The sequence below is a fragment of the Pelophylax lessonae genome (assembly GCF_965119305.1).
Source record: "Pelophylax lessonae genome assembly, chromosome: 6".
NCBI classification, from domain to species: Eukaryota; Metazoa; Chordata; class Amphibia; order Anura; family Ranidae; genus Pelophylax; species Pelophylax lessonae.
Window position 1 is genome coordinate 26,062,858 of NC_138773.1, and position 21,124 is coordinate 26,083,981.

Below are 21,124 nucleotides of genomic sequence, written 5' to 3' on the forward strand. Positions count from 1 at the left end.
ATACAAGTGAATGTGTTGTTTAGCTTTGACCTCACATTATGTGGTAATTATGTGGTTTGTGGTAGATCTACCAGAAAATTGAACAAAAGTTGAACATGTATGGCCAGCCTTATGCCCAGTACACACGATCCGAAAATCGGGCGACGTTCCATCCGTTATTTTTCGTATTCTAGCAGCTCTCAATAATATTCGCTTAAAGGGAGAGGTTACTCATGACACGAATTTTCTCGGACGATAATTCTTAGCTTCCGGTATGCGTAACCACGCTGTAGCGTGTGAGGGGAAAATGATGTCTACTGCTCATGCGCTGTCTACTGCTCACCATTTTTTTCGGACGAACAACATACTGATAATACGATTATCGTACGATGTGTCAAAATACGATCAAAATTTTTATGCTTGCACGACCGGATAATATCGGGTGAACTGTTGTGATCGCCTCTCGTAAGCTGTGTACTAACGATCCGATTATCGTCCGATCCTTTCACAAGCGTTAATTTTCGTCCGATTTTCGGATCGTGTGTACGGGCCATTAGGCCCCTTTCACACAGGGGAGTCAGTCGGCAGACTCCGTTTTTCTCAGCGGGGGATCGATCCGCCGATCTGATATAATGTGAATGTTAAGGTGTGTGCAATTATGTGTCTTATGCCCTGTACACACGTTCAGATAATCGGACGACTTATCGTTCGCATTTTGTTGCATGATACTAACATCCAATTCAACAATGCGTACAAACGGTATGATTTTTGTCGTACGATTCAGGGAAAGCTTCTTGGTTGCTTAGCTACGTATCAGATGGTGCAAAACAAAAACAATGGCAGCCTGGCTTTTTCCATGCTATTTTAGTGTTTCTGAGCATGCGCGGTCTTTGTCGATCGATTTTTAGCAGACGCATAGTGTACTGATGAAACGATTGTCGTTCGCGAGGCTGTGGTACAACAGAAGTTTTCCTGTTTGTCCCTTCGGATTTTGTTGGATGAACTGTCGTGATCGGCTGTACTAACGATCAGATTATCGTGCGATCAGGTCAAAAGCGAGTTTTGTCATACGATTATCGGAACGTGTGTACGAGGCATAACTCTTGTAGATTGTAAGCTTTTTGAAGTAGGACCCTTCTAACCATATTGTAAAATGCTGTTTTTATAATTGCTTTTTTTAATTTTTAATTTATTTTTTTAGGCCTAATACATTAATGTACCAAATGTTGATATTACTATTCTAATAAATTGTTGTTTTATTGCATTATGTTTTACTATTGCAGACTAGAAATAAATGTTTGAGAAGTGTAAGCTATTTGCCTCCTCAAAGTGGTCTCCAATCTAATTGCATACCTACTAATTTTCTTTGTCACATGTGCAAATAATTGTAATCAAGTAGCCACAATGTAATATGGGGGGGGGGGAATAATTGCAAAGATTTTGAAAATAATTTCCAAAAATAAAAAATGCTACAGTGCTGTATTCATTCTTGGTATAACATGAAAGATGTCAACTAAATCTTATTTGTCTCTGAACACCATTTTTAAAAACAAAAAAACAGAAAAAAAAAAAGGTTCACAATGGCGTACTCGAGAAATAGCGCATATGCATTCACCTCGCGTGAACCGGAAATGCCACGAAATTGGGTGCACACACTCCCGGAAGTGAACTGGTGCTCACAGAGTAACAATGGCTCGCTCCCTGTTCTCACGCGAGGAGATGCTTCTCATATGCAAAGTAAGTGTGGGAGGGGTCTTGTTGTCTCATGGGCTTGGGGGGGGGGTATGTTAGCTTGCTGCAGGGGGGATGTATTTTAGTGATCCTCACCACACATGCACTTCCTGGTTGTGCACACATGTCACTTCCGATTTCTAGCTACATTACACTTCCTGCATGTGAACATATATATATATATACCTTCCATTTGAGGATGCTCCACAGATGCTCAGTAGGGTTTAGGTCTGGGGACATGCTTGGCCAGTCCATCACCTTTACCCTCAGCTTCTTTAGCAAGGCAGTGGTCGTCTTGGAGGTGTGTATGGGGTCGTTATCATGTTGGAATACTGCCCTACAGCCCAGTCTCTGAAGGGAGGGGATCATGCTCTGCTTCAGTATGTCACAGTACATGTTGGCATTCATGGTTCCCTCAATGAACTGTAGCTCCCCAGTGCTGGCAGCACTCATGCAGCCCCAGACCATGACACTCCCACCACCATGCTTGACTGTAGGCAAAACACACTTGTCTTTGTACTCCTTACCTGGTTGCCGCCACACACACTTGACACCATCTGAACCAAATACCAGTGGCGGCTGGTGCTCAAAATTTTTTTTGGGGGGGGGGGGGGGGGCGGGCGCAAACAGAAAAATGTAATAGGCATAGCTTTGCAGCAAAAAACGCTGTAAAAAAATTGCATGACTATGAGGTCACAAAAGTGTGAAAGGGGCCTTCAGTAATCAAGGTATAGTGTACCTCCATCAATGCAGAATGACCAGCGTGCCCCCTTCAATGCAGACTGACCAGCGTGCCCCCTTTCAACGCAGACAGACCAGCGTGCCCCCTTTCAATGCAGACAGACCAGCATGCCCCCATTCAATGCAGAATGACCAGCGTGCCCCCATTCAATGCAGAATGACCAGCGTGCCCCCTTTCAATGCAGAGAGATCATCATGCCCCCATTCAATGCAGAGAGATCATCGTGCCCCCATTCAATGCAGAATGACCAGCGTGCCCCCCATTTAATGCAGAATGACCAGCGTGCCCCCTTTCAATGCAGAATGATCAGTGTGCCCCCATTCAATGCAGAGAGATCAGTGTGCCCCCTTCAATGCAGAGAGATCAGTGTGCCCCCTTCAATGCAGAGAGATCAGTGTGCCGCCTTCAATGCAGAGAGATCAGTGTGCCGCCTTCAATGCAGAGAGATCAGTGTGCCCCCATTTAATGCAGAGAGATCAGTGTGCCCCCATTCAATGCAGAGAGATCAGTGTGCCCCCATTCAATGCAGAGAGATCAGTGTGCCCCCTTTCAATGCAGAGAGATCAGTGTGCCCGCATTCAATGCAGAGAGATCAGTGTGCTCCCATTCAATGCAGACAGACCAGAGTGCCCCCTTTCAATGCAAAGATATCATCGTACCCCCTTCAATGCAGAGAGACCATCATGCCCCCTTTCAATGCAGAGTGACCAGCGTACCGTGCCCCCCCCCCCCCCGAGACCAGTGCACTTACCTGCAGCGGCGGCTTCTACTCAGTCCCCCGGCATCTCCTCGAGTCCTCCCGCCTCCTCCTCGGCCAATAGCATGGTTTTGCCTTTTGGCCAATCAGGAAGCGGGTCTCGGACCATGTTGATGGGGACATGGGCCTATTCCACGGAACCCAAGCCAGTGGTTATGGTGGCTCTGCGGCCAGGAGGCTTATTGATGTCTGTATGCCTCCTTTAACAAGTGTGCCCCCAGATTCTAGCCCCTCCTTCCACTGAATGAGTAGGGGTTGCGTTGAGTACCAAATAATTGCACCATAAAACTAAGTTAATTCCACAATCAATTTTTAAAAAGTCCCTTCTTTAAGTTACAATCAGAAACATCACTTTCCCCCATGGAGATCCATTGTCAATTAGGATGCCTGTTGCCCCACCAGCCCAAAACAAAAAGCACTGGTTGATAATGTGACAAGGGGATGGGGCCACCAGGTGACATTGCCATTTTGCCCCGCCACTCACCTATTTACCAACTGCCAGACAGAGGAGCAGCACGTTGTTAATTAGCCTTTGCTGCGGTAGGAGCTTATGTTTTTTTATATCCTTTTTTCTGTGCTGGCGGCCATTGTAATTGACTATGGATCGACATTTGTGGAAAGTGTATTTGTGTTTGGGGAAATTGCTCAATAAACCTTGCTTTGCTAAAATGTGGGTTTGTTTTTTTCTTTTGGGACAACTTTTTGGAGGGGAGTTAGTAGGGGTCCAATATAACCCATTCTCATTCACATGGGGGGGGGGGGGTGGGGGGCAGGATACGCGTGACATCTTTTAAAGTGGGCTTCACGATCCTGAAAAGCCCCCTGCCCACAGACCCGCACCAACCACTGCCCAGTGTTGTGTGGAAAAGGTCCTTGTCCCCATCAACGTGGGGACAAGATACTTTGAGGTGGGTGTTTAGAGCCCCCTTTCCCCAATGCAACCCCCATGTTGAGGCCATCAATACTTCATTACACTTTGCCACTGTGTGGTGACATAGTTAATGGAGATAGATGTGTACATAGGTGTATGTGTATCATCAGAAACAGTAAAAATGTATTTCCTTTGTGACAAATCTCTAAAGGTTTGTTATGTATGAGTTTTGATAACACAATCTTTTAGAATGTAAGTAAAACATAAATTGCTGTTTCCGCAGATCCTCCTCCTCCTCCGCCAATACGATGGCCCTATCACAAACTTCACCAAGCAGACCATTCTGCGGCGGGTCAAGCGTCAGCTGTGAGAGAGATTCCGCCACCGCACATCTGTGCTGAACCTTCAGCGCATTTGGAGCGACATTAAGAGGCGCAATCCAAGAGCGCTGAAGAAGGCAGAAGCGAGAATCTCTTGTAAGCCAAAATGTGGAAAAAATATGCCAAAATATGCATGTGTGTGTTCACAGCCTTTTGAACTCCCTTTAGAATTTGTCAGTAATTTATATCCTCTTTGTCTTCTTATTCTAGTCACAGTCGATGGCCGCCAAGTAGTGGTCGGCTTGGTAAAGAAGGGGAGGAGGAGGACTGCACTACTTCATTTTGTGGCCCTAGGGAGTGAGCCATTGCAGCGGCTCCAAGAAGTTGACGGTAAGCAGAAGCATGGGAGTTTTGTAGTTGCTAAATTTTAAACCCTTTGGGGGGAGTGTGGAGCCTAAATAATGTTTTTGTTAAATTTGGCTCCTTTGGTTCAAAACACTTCTGTCTGAAAAGTTTGGGAGCAACATCGTTGCAGTCAGCTACTCTTGAGGGGAGCAACTGATATTATTTCCTTGTCTAAAAAAATAGGATTTCTCTTCAAATGAGGACGATTGTACCAGCATTTTTTAAACTACCCTGAATAGGCTACATTCCTGACAACCAGGGCTTTTTTTTCTCAGAAAATAGGCGCAGGAACTCAACCACAATCCCCCCAAAACCCCCTCCCCCCACACACACACCCAAAACCGCATCAGATAGTGGCTGTGGTCAAATTTCACTAACAGTGGAAGGGTCTTAAAGGGGTATTAAATACCAGGAGTGCATTATATACAGAGTGCAGTGTTCAGAGGTGCGCTATGTGCAGAGTTTGAGGATGCATTATGTACAGAGTACAACTCCTTACTTTTAGTGAATTAGGGCCTATACAAGTAATGGAGGTGTTTAGTGTGTGTGTGTCACTGGCAATCAAAGGGTTAAAATGCATTACTAACTATTATGTGGCGGGCAATCTGACGGTATCCTGTATTGACGCTAACTAACGTTAATGCTAACTGATGTCACCTGTGACACTAATACAGTGATCAGAAAAAAAGATCTGTACACTCTAATAGTGAAACTGTGAGAGGGCAATGAAGGGGTAACTTGGGGGTAATCAGGGGGTTAAATCTTTATTAGGGGAGATATGGCGGGTACCCTAAACCTATCTGGGACTGCCGCTAAACTACCACTAACTGCCACTCACACTAACTTGCGTCACAAGTGACACTAATACAGTGATCAGTAAATTATCTGTAAACTGATCATAGTGTACACTGTGACAGGGAGTGAAAGGGTTAACTGTTGGGTGATCAGGGGTTAAATGTGTGCCTATGTGTACTGGTGTCAGTGTAGTGCTTGTGTACTCACTGTAGATGTTCTCTCTCTCACGCTGGAACCGCTCTCTCTCTCTTCTCACGCTGGAACCGATAAGGGCTCCAGGAGAGAAGATTGCATCATTTCCTGTGCTTGTGTTTACATTACACAGGAACAGGACGTTCTGCAATTGGTCAGAACCGATCACCAGGTCCAGGCCAAAAATCATTGGCCTGGACCTGATGACTGATCGGTTCTGAACCGAATCAGAACATCGCAGGAACTGCGGACGCGTGCACCCCCTAGCCCCGCACGTGACCGATTTAAAGTTACGCTGGTTCACGCAGCCGAGCCACCTTGCCACAGTAAATCTGCGGCGGGCGGTTGGCAACAGGTTAAGGTAATCACCTTGTGCAATGCTGATTCCCCCTGCTTCCTGGTGTCCCCTGCAGTGCTGCCAGCATCCCCCATCTCCTCTCCCACTGGCTGCTGCGGGGGATGTTTCAGGATGGATGAAGGAACACAGGGAGTTATCTGTACTGATCGCTCCTGCGTTCATTCTTAACTGAAGCATAGTCAACTATGTTGACTATGCTTCAGATTGTGAATGAACAAGAAGCCCCTCGGCAAAGAGCACTTCCCATTCGTTCACTGCCAGTGCAGCTGATGCTGCAGAGAAAGGGACTGGGGGAAGCTCTGTCCTCAGTCCCTTTCTCTCTGTTTAGACCCTGAATATTTCAACAAAGCCCCCCAATGGGGATGCTAAAAAAATTATTAAAAAATAATATTGTAAAAAATTATAAAACAAATGATAATAAAAAAAATTAAAATAAAAAAATAAAAAACTACTGACACCATCCACTGCCATACTGACACCAGTTTTTGCTCTATTGACACCCCCCCCCCCCCCCACTGCTCTGCTGATATACACATGTGTGTTTGTGCTCTGGGGGTGCACATCCTAATGCAATAGGCTGCGCACACCAATGATTAGTACATAGGGGAGCTGGAATTTAGAAGAAAAAAAGTGAACTTAGCAAATTTTCAAGAGGGAGTAGAACCAGCAGAAATTTTTGCAGATATGGAATAAGTTTGGAGAGGGTTGCGGACTCTGGAATACCTCTAAATTTTAAGTTATTCCGCCTTTATGTCTTCAAGGTCTGCAATTTTATTCTTCAGCCTCTGGATGTCAGTAGTGAGCTCTTAAAAACCATTCACTAAAAATCATTGTGTGCTTCAACAATGTCTCCCACTTTTCTCTCAATGATATCACCTGTCTCCTCTATCTGGTCAATGTGTACATGCAACTTGGATATACAGTGCATCGGGAAAGTATTCACAACGCTTCAGTTTTTCCACAATTTGTTATTTTACAGCTTTATTCCAAAATAGATTAAATTAATTGTTTTCCTCAAACAATTTTTCTACAAACAATACCCCATAATGACAACCAGGGGCAGACTGGAAACTTTCAGCCAAGGGGGCAAGTACAAACTAGAGGCCCATGGTGCAGCAACTCGGCCCCCCTCCTACTTTCCCTCTTCCTGTTCTCCTCCTGACCCTCATTCCAGGCTGAAGGTCTGCCTCCAGTACTCTACTCAATCCTGAATCCTGGCTCCCAACTTGGCCAGCAGGGGGCAGTTGGGGGAGCTGGGACAGCTTGGTTGGGGCTGGCCAGGGGAGGAAAGTCTCCAGTGGGGCATTAAACTGGCCTCTGCTCAGACACAATTTACATCATTCATGCTGGGGGGCCTGAGCTCTCTCCTTGTCTTCAACCTGCACTCAATAAGTCAGCGGAAGGGGCTTTTTACTTCTATTCACCAGGAATCCTTTAGGCATGTCTATAGCAGAAGCAGTGCAGCCTTTTTACAGGGCATCAGAGCAGCCCAGGGGGCAAATGCCCCCCTGCCCCCTGGTCCAGTCCTCCCCTGATGACAACGTGAAATAAGTTTGTTTGAAATTTGTGCAAAGTTATTAAAAATAATATGGAAAAAAAAATCACATGTACATAAGTATTCACAGCCTTTGCCATGACACCCACATTGAGCTCATGTGCATCCTGTTTCCACCGATCATCCTTGAGATGTTTCTACAACTTGATTGGAGTCCACCTGTGGTAAATTCAGTTGATTGGACAGGATTTGGAAAGGCACACACCTGTCTATATAAGGTCCCACAGTTAAAAGTGCATGTCAGAGCACAAACCAAGCCATGAAGTCCAAGAAATTGTCTGTAGACCTCTAAGATAGGATTGTATTGAGCAGGGCTGTAGATAAGGGGGTACCACCAGTCCTCCTGTACAGGGCCCAGGCCAGGAGGGGGGCCCAGGAAGCAGGGTGAATCAGATATAGGCAGGTAGGGTGATTGGTATAGCAAATGGGCAATTGCTTGAACCAATCCCATGTATGGCTCTCTCTGCAGCAGCTGAAAGCTGCCGTCTTCTCCTCTCCCTCCTGTTGATTTTCATTTGTTGCAGAGAGAGACATACAAAGGATCGGTTCTAGTACTTGCCCCCACCCCATCAATGACCCTACCTGTGCACCCTGCATTCCCCCCTGCTGCCCAGGCCCCCCCCCCTGTGTGCCCCACCTGCCCCCGCAGCGCTGCTGGCTTCCCTCCTCTTCCTCCCGCTGGCAGCTGCAAGCACACAATAGAATTCTTCAAGACTGAGAGTGGGGGAAGGGCTAGGTAAATATTTGCCAACCACTACCTTTCCTGATTGAACACAATGAGTGATCAGTACCGATCAATCACTGTGTTTATTCATAACTGAAGCATTGGCTGTATGGAGCCCCGTGTCAGGTTCTCTGTATGGGGCCCTGTGCTTTCTAATAGCAGCCCTGGTATCGAGGCACAGATCGGGGGAAGAGTACAGAAAAATGTCACAGCGGCTTCCATCATCTGTAAATGGAAAAAGTTTGGAACCACCAGGACTTTTCCTAGAGCGAGCCGCCCGGTCAAACTAAGCAATCGGGGGGAGAAGGGCCTTAGTCAGGGAGGTGACCAAGAACCTGATGGTCACTCTGACAGAGCTCCAGCATTTCTCTGTGGAGAGAGGAGAACCTTACAGAAGAACAACCATCTTCGCAGCACTCCACCAATCAGGCCTGTATGGTAGAGTGGCCAGACGGAAGCCACTCCTCAGTAAAAGGCACATGACACCCCGCATGGAGTCTGCCAAAAGGCACCTGAAGGAGAAACAAAATTCTCTGGTCTGATGAAACAAAGATTGAACTCTTTGGCCTGAATGGCAAGCGCCATGTCTGGAGGAAACCAGGCACCACTCATTACCTGGCCAATACCATCCCTACAGTGAAGCATGGTGGTGGCAGCATCATGCTGTGAGGATGTTTTTCAGTGGCAGGAACTGGGAGACTGGTCAGGATTGAGGAAAAGATGAATGCAGCAATGTACAGAGGCAATGACCCTAAACACACAGTCAAGATAACAAAGGAGTGGCTACGGGACAACTCTGAATGTCCTTGAGTGGACCAGCCAAAGCCCAGACTTGAACCAGATTGAACATCTCAGGAGAGATCTGAAAATGGCTGTGCACCAATGTTCCCCATCCAACCTGATGGAGCTTGAGAGGTCCTGCAAAGAAGAATGGGAGAAACTGCCCAAATAAAGGTGTGCCAAGCTTGTAGCATCATACTCAAAAAGACTTAAAGAACTTGAGGCTGTAATTGGTGCCAAAGGTGCTTCAACAAAGTATTGAGCAAAGGCTGTGAATAGATATGTACATGGGATTTTTTTCACTTTTTTATTTTTAATAAATTTACAAAGATTTCAAACAAACTTCTTTCACGTTGTCATTATGGGGTTATTATTTGTAGGATTTTGAGGAAAATAATGAGTTTAATGCATTTTGGAATAAGGCTGTAACATAACAGAATGGGGAAAAAGCGAAGAGCTGTAAATACTTTCTGAATGCACTCTATTCCTACCATCTCAGCCTGTAGGTCACCTATTAATCAAAAGAGAATCTCCTCTATGGTATTCTCTGAGGCTTCTTAGTTGGAGGCAAGAAATTGATCCAAGGAGTGAGCAGCAATGGAGTGGGATGCAGGAAGGGTGTTCTGCCGAAAACTCCAACTCGCCAAAATATCCAACCAGGCCACTTCCGATGACTCTACAGCAGCAATAATTGGAGATTCGGATGAGTTGCTTTTTCCACAGACCACCTGCAGCCTATATACCACGGTACATGACCAGTTGCCTGTTTTCACAGAACACCAGGTAAGGAGGAAAAAGTTGTCGCCGCCTTGGAGGCGGCCATGTTGTTGGCTAGTAGCGGGCGGACTAACAATGTCCACTCATTATAGTGTGTAGGCTGCCGGTGGTTTGTGAAAACAGCCAAGTTGTTGAAATCTCCTGTAGCAGAATTCGCAGCCACTTTGCTGGATATGGGTCCGTCAGGGTTACCGCTAACAACAGCAGCACAGTTAGGCATATTCTCCAAGTGTGAGCACTGAGACAAGAATTAGTCCTGTATCTTTGGGTTTTTTAGGTTTATTGAGAACTTGGATGGGAGAAGGGATGAGTGGGATACTCTTCTGGCTCAACTATGCACAATATTAGGGAGACAACTGAAAAAATGCCTGCTGACGCTGACTTGATGCTGGCTTAATGCCGGTCAACGCTAACGGTGCTAATGAACGCTGATTAGCACTGAACTGACTCCTGTCACTTTCTTGTGGCACAAAGTCCTTGTAGAAGTTCCCTTAACACTTTCCTTTGAGGTAGCTACTTGTACATCTGCTGCAACGCTTACCACTTCGGGGCCCGCACCGGCGCCATCTTTACACACACACACTTCTCTTCAGGGCTTAGACTCTGGCACCCCCTTTCTAAGTTTCCTCCTGGTTAGCTGGCTCCTGGATCCCTCTGACCTTCTGGAGTGGTCCCCAATCCTAGGCAGACCCCTGGGCAGTTTACAGTACTCACGACACTGCTTTCCTGGATACTTCTGCCCCAGCAGCTTCACTCGGTCCACAGCACACTGGATCTCTTTCTGCAGCTCAGCTCAACCTTCTGTCCTCTAGGCCGACCGCCAAGGACACCTTTCCTGATGCTGACAGGAGGAGAGACAGCCGTCACTCTCCTCCTGGGATTCTGCTTCCCGCCAAAGACGCTCTGTCACGTGCTCCCCTCAGACTTATATCCCCTCCCAGGATGCAATGTGGCAGATTCTGCCCTCTGGGGTAGATACAAGCCCTGGTGTGCTATTGGCAGGTTTTCCTCCACTGTCCAATGAGAGCCCTCATTGGACACAGTGGGGAGACTCCCCAAGCTCAACAGGCACACCTGAGAATACATTACAGCCTAGTTGAACAATCAAGGCCCCCCCCAGATAAGCAGACAGGGCCACCCATATACTTTTACTAGTACCTACCTGTCACGGAACCATGAACCAGACGTACAACAACAGATAAGTGAAAATAAGAAGGCTTTATTGAAAATCAAGCTGTAAAGCAAAAGTCCAAACGGATGGCAAAACCGAAGCAGAGTCTTTGCGAAGCCAGAGGTCAGGAGCCAGGAGGGTAGTCAGACGAAGCCGGGATCAGGAACCAGCAGGGTAGTCAGACGAAGCCAGGATCAGGAACCAGCAGGGTAGTCAGACGAAGCCAGGATCAGGAACCAGCAGGGTAGTCAGACGAAGCCAGGATCAGGAACCAGAAGCAGCAGCAGTCTTAGAAGCATGTGAACACAGGAGGACCAAGCAAGGAACTGAAGCCACAGACCTCCTATATATATGAGCTAGGCATCCAGCTCCTCCCAGTGGGAAGGAGGAGCCGCAGGGTGGGAGGCTACAAGAAACCCAGAAACCAAGATGGCCGCCAGCACATGTCAAACGAAGGAGAACAGCAAGAAGGTAAGACCATGACAGTACCTCCCCCTCAAGGGCCCCTCCTCCGCGGAGTAAAGAACGGTTTCTGAGGGAAGCGTGCGTGGAAGGCTCGGAGCAAGGCAGGAGCATGGACATCTGCGGAGGGAACCCAGGAACGCTCCTCTGGACCATAACCACGCCAATGAACCAAAAACTGCACCCGACCGCGGACCAGGCGTGAGTCCAGGATATTGCTCACCTCATACTCCTCACGATTGCCCACTTGGACCGGACGGGGCCGAGGAACCGAGGAAGTGAAACGATTACACACCAGTGGCTTCAACAGGGAGACATGAAACACGTTGGAGATCCGCATGCCAGGAGGAAGCGCAAGGGCATAGGCTACCGGGTTTACCCTGCGAAGCACTCGGAAGGGACCAACAAAGCGAGGCGCCAGCTTGGGAGTGGGCACTCGAAGGTTGAGGTTGCGGGTGGACAACCATACACGGTCTCCGGCCTGGTAGGAAGGAGCAGGCGCTCGTCTGCGATCAGCCTGGAGTCTCTGGCGCTGCGCAGAGACCTCAAGGGACTTCTGGATCTGTACCCAAGAAGCACGTAGGACGGAAAGGTGATCCTCCACAGCCGGAATATCCTGGGGAGAGAATACCTCCGGTAACACGGCAGGTTGGAACCCATAATTGGCCATGAAGGGAGACGTCCCAGAGGAAGAGTTCACCGCCGTGTTCCTGGCAAACTCAGCCCAAGGCAGGAGGTCAACCCAATTGTCTTGGTGATCGGAGACATAGCAACGAAGGAATTGCTCCAAGGCCTGATTGGATCGTTCTGCGGCCCCATTGGACTGAGGGTGGTAGGCCGAGGAGAAGGAGAGATGAATCCCCAACTGGGAGCAAAAGGCGCGCCAGAACCTGGACACAAACTGACTCCCCCGATCCGACACAATCTCCTTGGGCAAACCGTGCAACCGGAAGACCTCCCTGGCAAAAATCGTGGCCAACTCCTGTGCAGAGGGTAACTTCTTGAGAGGAACACAGTGGCACATTTTGGAAAATCGATCCACAATCATGAGAATGACCGTATGGCCTCGGGATGCAGGGAGGTCCACAATGAAATCCATCCCCAGGTGTGACCATGGGCGCTCCCCGGTGGCTATGGGTTGCAGAAGGCCCAACGGAAGGTGCCGAGGGGACTTACTCTGGGCACAAACGGAGCATGCCGCTACATATGCGGCGATGTCGGAACGTAGGGAAGGCCACCAGAACAGACGTGAAACAGCCCAGGACAGCTGATTCTTTCCAGGATGCCCCGCGGTCTTGGAGTTATGGTAGGTTCGCAACAACCGAGTGCGCAACTCCTCAGGCACAAAACATCTGCCGTTGGGTCTCTCAGAGGGAGCACCAGATTGAGCCGCCAAAATCTGCTCACCCAGGGGAGAGGTCAGGCTGGTGCGAATGGCGGCCAGGATCTGATTCGGAGGTATGACCGAAGTCGGAATCGACTCCTCCCTGGACAGGTCGGAGTACTGCCGTGATAAGGCATCCGCCCTGATGTTCTTGGAACCGGGTAGGTAGGAGACCACGTAATTAAAACGTGACAAGAACAGAGCCCATCTGGCCTGACGTGGTGTCAATCTCTTGGCCTCAGAAAGGTAGGTCAGATTCTTGTGGTCCGTCAGGATGAGGACCGGAACCACCGAACCCTCGAGCAAGTGCCTCCATTCTTTAAGGGCCTGCACGATGGCCAATAACTCCCTGTCACCAATCTGATAATTGCACTCCGCGGGAGACAGTTTCCGGGAGTAAAACCCACAAGGAAGCAGAGGACCCTCTGGTGTTCTACGCTGAGACAGAAGGGCGCCTACTCCCGTCTCAGACGCGTCCACCTCGAGGACAAAGGGCAACCCAGGGTTGGGATGCGACAGAATCGGAGCCGACACAAAGGCGGACTTTAGAGCCTCAAAAGCTCGGATGGCCTCGAGCGGCCAGACCTGGGAATTACTGCCCTTCCTGGTCAGATCCGTGAGAGGCTTGGCTAGCATGGAAAAGTCCCTGATGAACTTGCGATAATAATTGGCGAAGCCCAAAAAGCGCTGCAGGGAGCGAAGACCACTGGGCTGGGGCCACTGTAAGACAGCCGAAACCTTCTCAGGATCCATGGAGAACCCCTCAGCGGAAATGATGTAACCTAAGAAGGTTACCTGGGATCGGTGAAATTCGCATTTCTCAAGCTTACCGAACAGCTTGTTCTCTCGTAACCGTTGCAACACTCGTCTGACATCCAGAATGTGGGTCTCCATGGATTCAGAATATACCAAGATGTCATCCAAATAGACCACCACACACTGCTGCAACAGGTCACGGAAAACATCGTTAATGAATTCCTGAAAGACTGCGGGCGCATTGCACAACCCAAAGGGCATAACCAAGGATTCATAATGACCGGTCCTGGTGTTAAACGCGGTCTTCCACTCATCGCCCGCCTTGATCCTTACGAGGTTATATGCCGCCCTCAGGTCGAGTTTGGTAAAGACCGTGGCCCCTTTAAGGCGATCGAACAGCTCGGAAATCAAGGGTATCGGGTAAGCGTTCTTGATCGTAATGCGATTGAGACCCCTGTAATCGATGCAAGGCCCCAACTCACCGCCCTTCTTTTTCACAAAGAAAAATCCAGCCCCTGCCGGGGACGAGGATTTGCGAATGTGTCCGCGTGAAAGCGCCTCCTTCACGTACTCCTCCATGGCCTCATTCTCCGCTACCGACAGTGGATAGACCTTGCCACGAGGAGGAACGGCACCAGGTTGTAACTCGATGGCACAATCGTATGGACGGTGCGGAGGTAGGGCAACCGCGCGCACCTTATCGAATACATCCCGGTACTCCTCGTATTCAGGAGGCAACAGAGAGTCCGAGGAAGTACACAGCAACTTGACAGGCCCATGGATGCAACTAGCCCCACACTGTGGTGACCACGAGAGGATCTCGGCCGATCTCCAATCGAAAGTGGGATTATGCTTCTGGAGCCAGGGGTACCCCAAGACCACAGAGTAGTGTGGAGACGAAATGACCTGGAAGCAGACCGACTCTCTGTGAACGGCACCAATGGCTATCCCCAGTGGAAGGGTCTCATGAGTCACGTGTGGCGGCAGAAGGGGTCTGCCGTCTATCGCCTCAAGAGCCAGTATAGAACCTCGGGCCTGCAGAGGAATGGAATTGGCGGCAGCGAACACACTATCAATGAACAAACCACCAGCACCAGAGTCCACCAACGCCTGGGTCGTCACTGAACCCCCGACCCAGGAGAGGACAACAGTGATCAGTGGTTTGTCAACACGGGAAACCGGGGACGAGGAGACTCCACCCAAGATCTGCCCCCGACAGGATCTCAGGTGCGAGCGTTTCCCGGACGGTTCGGACATGCCAACCGAAAATGCCCACCGAGACCACAGTACATGCATCGGCCCTCGCGTCTCCGGAGTACCCTCTCCCCCTCGGACAGGCGAGCGAAGCCCAGCTGCATGGGTTCATCCCCAGCCAAGTCATCCCCAGGAGGCGTGGGAGGAGAGGGAGGCATGGGTGGGACAGCAAAGGTAGGCGCCAATCTGTTAGGAGGCCTCCACAGACTCTCCTTAAAGGAAGGTCTCTCCCTGAGTCTGGTGTCAATCAAAATCAGGAAAGAAATAAGAGACTCGAGCTCCACTGGTAGGTCCTTAGCTGCAACCTCATCCTTCAAGACATCCGAGAGACCATGAGAGAAAGCAGCGACCAGAGCCTCATTATTCCAGCCCACCTCTGCTGCCAGGGTACGAAACTCAATGGCGTATTCAGCTACGGATCGTGAACCCTGTCTGATGGACATAAGGAGCTTCGCAGCAGAGGCAGCACGAGCCGGCACATCGAATACCCACCGAAGAGAAGCAACAAAACCGGAAAACTCGGCAACCACCGGATTGTTGTTCTCCCATAAAGGGCTGGCCCAGGCCAAGGCCTTGTCCGAGAGCAGCGAAATTAAGAAGCCCACCTTTGATCTCTCAGTAGGAAAGGCATGTGGCAGCAGCTCTAAATAAATGCCCACCTGGTTAAGGAAACCACGGCACTGAGTTGGCTCTCCCCCAAAGCGCTGTGGAAGGGGGGCAGAACCGGTCATACCCCAAAACACCGCAGGCGCAACAACAGGTGTCGGGGTAGACTCTGGCGCAACAATCGGAGCGGCAGTAGGAGCGGGCCCAGGAGCGACAACCGACCCATCGGCAACGGGAGCGAAATGAGCCGTGCGTTCAAGCAGGATTTGCAACGCCACGGCGAACTGACCCAACAGGTGATCCTGCTGATCAAGTCTGGCAACCAGCGTGGGTAGCGAGGATGGCCCTGTACCGTCAGAATTCATGGCTTGGTCCTAATGTCACGGAACCATGAACCAGACGTACAACAACAGATAAGTGAAAATAAGAAGGCTTTATTGAAAATCAAGCTGTAAAGCAAAAGTCCAAACGGATGGCAAAACCGAAGCAGAGTCTTTGCGAAGCCAGAGGTCAGGAGCCAGGAGGGTAGTCAGACGAAGCCGGGATCAGGAACCAGCAGGGTAGTCAGACGAAGCCAGGATCAGGAACCAGCAGGGTAGTCAGACGAAGCCAGGATCAGGAATCAGCAGGGTAGTCAGACGAAGCCAGGATCAGGAACCAGAAGCAGCAGCAGTCTTAGAAGCATGTGAACACAGGAGGACCAAGCAAGGAACTGAAGCCACAGACCTCCTATATATATGAGCTAGGCATCCAGCTCCTCCCAGTGGGAAGGAGGAGCCGCAGGGTGGGAGGCTACAAGAAACCCAGAAACCAAGATGGCCGCCAGCACATGTCAAACGAAGGAGAACAGCAAGAAGGTAAGACCATGACACTACCTAGGAGGGTGCTATACTCCTATTATCGCTGCTGTAGAGTCACTGGAAGTGACGTGGTTGGAGATTTTGGCGAGTTGGAGTTTTCAGCAGAACAAGGGCATCATCTGTAGAAGCAAGCTGCTTCTTACCCTTTAGAGAGAGGCGAAGCAGCAGGGGACATGGCTGGTATTTTCTGGGAGATCTTATCTTCTCTTTAAAGAAGAGGTGTGAGGTTCTCAGGGCTTTGAGTGGAGGCTCTGTCCTGTGTAGTGAAAGAGGAGGGGGCATATTCCATGCCATCCTCCTTTTCTCCATCCCGGTCCAACATCTTGCCTGCTCCTGGGAAGAAATGGGTCTGCCTTTATGGCTGTGCTGAACTCGGCGGGTAGATGCAGTCTGGGGCATCACTGGGAGCTGTGGAATGTGTGCTGTCAGTGTCAGGTACTGGTTGGTTTAGTGCAGAGGCGCTGCTGTGAGAAGCCATTCCCCGCCGGAGCTCCTGTATCAATCGGTCATACACACTGGTGGCCGGCGGCTCTGACCCCCAAAACATCACATTTTTAAAAGACAGTAAAACGAAACTGTTTAATACTTTTACTGGTCCTTGCTGTCTGTCTCCATTCTGGGTGTCCTGGCTCTGGTTGTAGGGTAGGAGGTAATCCCAGAGACAGCGCAGATGGGGGCAGGGCTCTGGGGTACAGGCAATGCTGCCGAGGCTACTAAAGAGGATGCTGGAGGGTAAAGGAGTCAGCCCTGGAGCAGCAGAGGTTGGGCTGGGAGGAGGAGAAAACCCATTCCAGCACTTGTTTCCTCCTCTGGATCCCACTCCAGCGGATGTCCCAACCTGCAAAGCGCCAGCAGGGGGTAGTTTTGTAAGACTCACCCCAATAGCGTTACCAGCCTGTGCACAGCAAATAAAAAAATAATTTCCTGAAAAGGGATCTAGTGACCCTGTATGGTGGATCAGAGGCAGGGACACCCTAATCAGAGGAAGGGACACCCCTGAGTGCAGGTGGCTTGGACCCTCCTACCTTCCCCCGCCCTGTCCCTGCTGAAAGTGTTCCTGTCCCTGGTCACAGCTGCGACCTGTCACTTAACATATGACCTGTCAGAGCCAGAGAATAGATCAGCAGGTTGCTTACCATGAGCAGATCCCATACAAGGGGGAGCACAGCAGTCAGCATGTATCCACAGTGTCTCACCAGGCTCTCTATACTGCTTACTGACTTTCCTGTCACTACATACTGCTCACTGACTTCCCTGTCACTACATGCTGCTCACTGACTTCCCTGTCACTACATACTGCTCACTGACTTCCCTGTCACTACATACTGCTCACTGACTTCCCTGTCACTACATACTGCTCACTGATTTCCCTGTCAATACATATTGCTCACTGACTTTCCTGCCACTACATACTGCTCACTGACTTCCCTGTCACTACATACTCCTCACTGACTTCCCTGCCACTACATACTGCTCACTGACTTCACTGTTACTACATACTTCTTACTGACTTCCCTGTCACTACATACTGCTCACTGACTTCACTGTCACTGCATACTGCTCACTGACTTCCCTGTCACTACATACTGCTCACTGACTTCCCTGTCACTACATACTGCTCACTGACTTCCCTGCCACTACATACTGCTCACTGACTTCCCTGCCACTACATACTGCTCACTGACTTTTCTGTCACTGCATACTGCTCACTGACTTCCCTGTCACTACATACTGCTCACTGACTTCCCTGTCACTACATACTGCTCACTGACTTTCCTGTCACTACATACGGCTCACTGACTTCCCTGTCACTACATACTGCTCACTGACTTCCCTGTCACTACATACTGCTCACTGACTTCTCTGTCACTACATACTGCTCACTGACTTTCCTGTCATTGCATACTGCTCACTGACTTTCCTGTCATTGCATACTGCTCACTGACTTTCCTGTCACTGCATACTGCTCACTGATTTCCACACCAGTACATACTGCTCACTGACACTACATACTGCTACCACCCTACCCCTACATACAATGACCACCCTACCCTTACATACTGCTCTATTGACTGACACTGTCCGCTTTTAGAGTAGTGTAAGTTTAATTATAATTTTACAATGACATTTGTTTTATTATATTAAAGTTTTCCTTACTATTTAGTAAGCCTTGCTAATTATTTTCATTAAAAAAAAAGGTTGCCTAATTCCGGTGATCTTTGATCTCGTTCACGTTGTTCAGGTAGGTCTCTACCTCTCCAAGGTTGCCTACCCCTGCTCCAGGGTATTCAAAAGATTTTGGAGAAACTCTCCACATTTTTTCATACCTCCCCAATTCTTTTGAATTGCCCTCTCAATATGTAAATAATGGTCAGAAATAACTCTTTAGCCACTTGGAGTATCTGGGCACGGTGGGAGTATCTTGGCGTGCAATGGAAGTTGCAGGTCATAGTGGGGGGCAGTTCAACTTTTGCATTAGGGCCCACAAGCTTTAAAGCGGATTTCCGGCCTCAAATACCTTTTTTAACTAAAAATACCCCTATACAGTAATCCCCCGCTCCATCGCGGTTCAGTTTTTGCGGTCCCGGTAATTCACGTTTTTTTTGTAATGTTATTTTACTATATAAATCATTAAAAATGAAATATTTTTGTGTTTTCCATAGCTCTTGCTCTGTCTCTTAGTATCTTTTATGTGTTTAAATGAGTTTCTATTGTTTAAAAAGTGTGTTTAAAGACCTTAAAATGCTTCTACACGTACAGTGACAGTAAAATAAACATGCCTACAATGCATTTTAATAGTGTTTTTCTATTTCGCGGAATTTCACTTTTCGCGGCTGGGTCCGGAACGTAACCCCCGCAATGGAGGGGGGTTTACTGTAATACTAATTCATCGCCCTTTACAGAACCGCTATTTTCATACTTACAAGATGTACAGTATTGGATTTTAGTCAAAATCTTACTTTTAAAAACGCTGTCTGGGCGCGGCCATCTTGGATATGGGCATCTGAAGCCGCAGCGTAATCTGCTGTGTCCTTCTTCCTGATTCCAGGGAGTGTTCTGGGAGTTCTTCCTGATTCCCGGCCTCCTGGGAGTGATGACAAACAGCTCCCAGGATGCAATGCAAAGGCGGAAGTGATGTCGGTGGCCGCGGCCACAGAGGGGGGAGAAGGAGGAAGTACAATCAAAAATGCCCTGAAAATAAGGTAAGGGACCCCCAAAAAAAAATTGAAAATGTCAAATTGTTGATTAGCATAGCGAGCACTCCAGGAATCACTAAAGTTGCCAAATAGGCTGGAATTCCACTTTAAGCTACACCTCTGTTAGGCAATATTAAAAAAAAGTCACAGCAGGTAGCTTAAGAGATCTTGGGGTGGGGCAGTGAATACTTGAATTGTTACAGAACTCGTGACCCATTTGGGCATGTCTTAACATATAGAAACTATGTCAAAATATAGCTAAATCACACAACACCCCAAGTGAAATAAAAAAAATGTTTCTTATATACAATGCGTCTATCAAAAAATAAACTGGTATCATAAAAAAAGGTCCAAAAAGACAATAAATTCTCCAGTAACAATCGATCAGTCAGAAAACAAACAAATAATTTTGCCACCTCTGTGTGTGATAATCAAAAAAACAGGTGCTCAAAAGAATCCACCACCAGTATTAACTAGCAGCTCACCTCCAGCTTTGACTCCTATTTTACCAGGGAGTCAAAGTGCGCTGTTCCCCTTTGAGGATAAAGCCCCGTACACACGTACCGATCATTGGCCGAAAATATTCGGCCGGCGACCGATCGGCCGATTGTATGCTTGTTAGTATGATGCTAACGACAGACGACAGCGCATTTTCGGCCGAACAGAATCTGTCGTGCAGGCATTAAAATTTTTGTTGGCCAACACCAGAACGGCCGATTGTTCGCCAGTCAGTACAGATTTCGGCCGACAGACAGCAGATTTGCAAGACTGGGCATGCTCAGAGAAGAAAAAAGACAAGGAAAGTTAACCATCACGTGACATCACTTCTGCAGTCGGCTGTTGTTGGCCGACAAAATTCGTGTGCAGTCTTTTGCAGTTTTCAACAGACACGACAGCCCTGGACAAAAGACGGCCGATCGTTCGGCCGACGATCGGTACGTGTGTACGGGGCTTAATCGATCTCAGTGTGGATGGATGGATGTCCCTGGATCTATCAGGATCCCATGTTATCTTTAGTCAGGTGCTTGCATGATAATCAGCCATATACAGTGGGTACGAAAAGTATTCAGACCCCCTTAAATTTTTCACTCTTTGTTATATTGCAGCCATTTGCTAAAATCATTTAAGTTCATTCTTCTTCCTCATGAATGTACACATAGCACCCCATACTGACAGAAAAACACAGAATTGTTGACATTGTTGCAGATTTATTAAAAAAGAAAAACTGAAATATCACATGGTCCTAAGTATTCAGACCCTTTGCTCAGTATTTAGTAGAAGCCCCCTTTTGATCTAATACAGCCAGGAGTCTTTTTGGGAAAGATGCAACAAGTCTTTCACACCTGGATTTGGGGATCCTCTGCCATTCCTCCTTGCAGATCCTCTCCAGTTCTGTCAGGTTGGATGGTAAACGTTGGTGGACAGCCATTTTTAGGTCTCTCCAGAGA

At 48.5% G+C, this 21,124-nt stretch overlaps 1 protein-coding gene across 1 annotated transcript in view; it reads left to right on the plus strand.

Moving 5' to 3' along the window:
- LOC309557644 (F-box only protein 44-like) overlaps window positions 1-21,124 on the plus strand; it is a gene marked incomplete at both ends in the record, with an annotated part of 100,665 nt that overhangs the window by 6,892 nt on the left and 72,649 nt on the right. Inside the window, 2 exons of the mRNA XM_082260435.1 lie at window positions 4,364-4,446; window positions 4,671-4,757. Of these exons, the coding sequence (XP_082116561.1) occupies window positions 4,364-4,446; window positions 4,671-4,757 (170 nt within the window). The remainder of the gene's footprint in view (window positions 1-4,363; window positions 4,447-4,670; window positions 4,758-21,124) is intronic.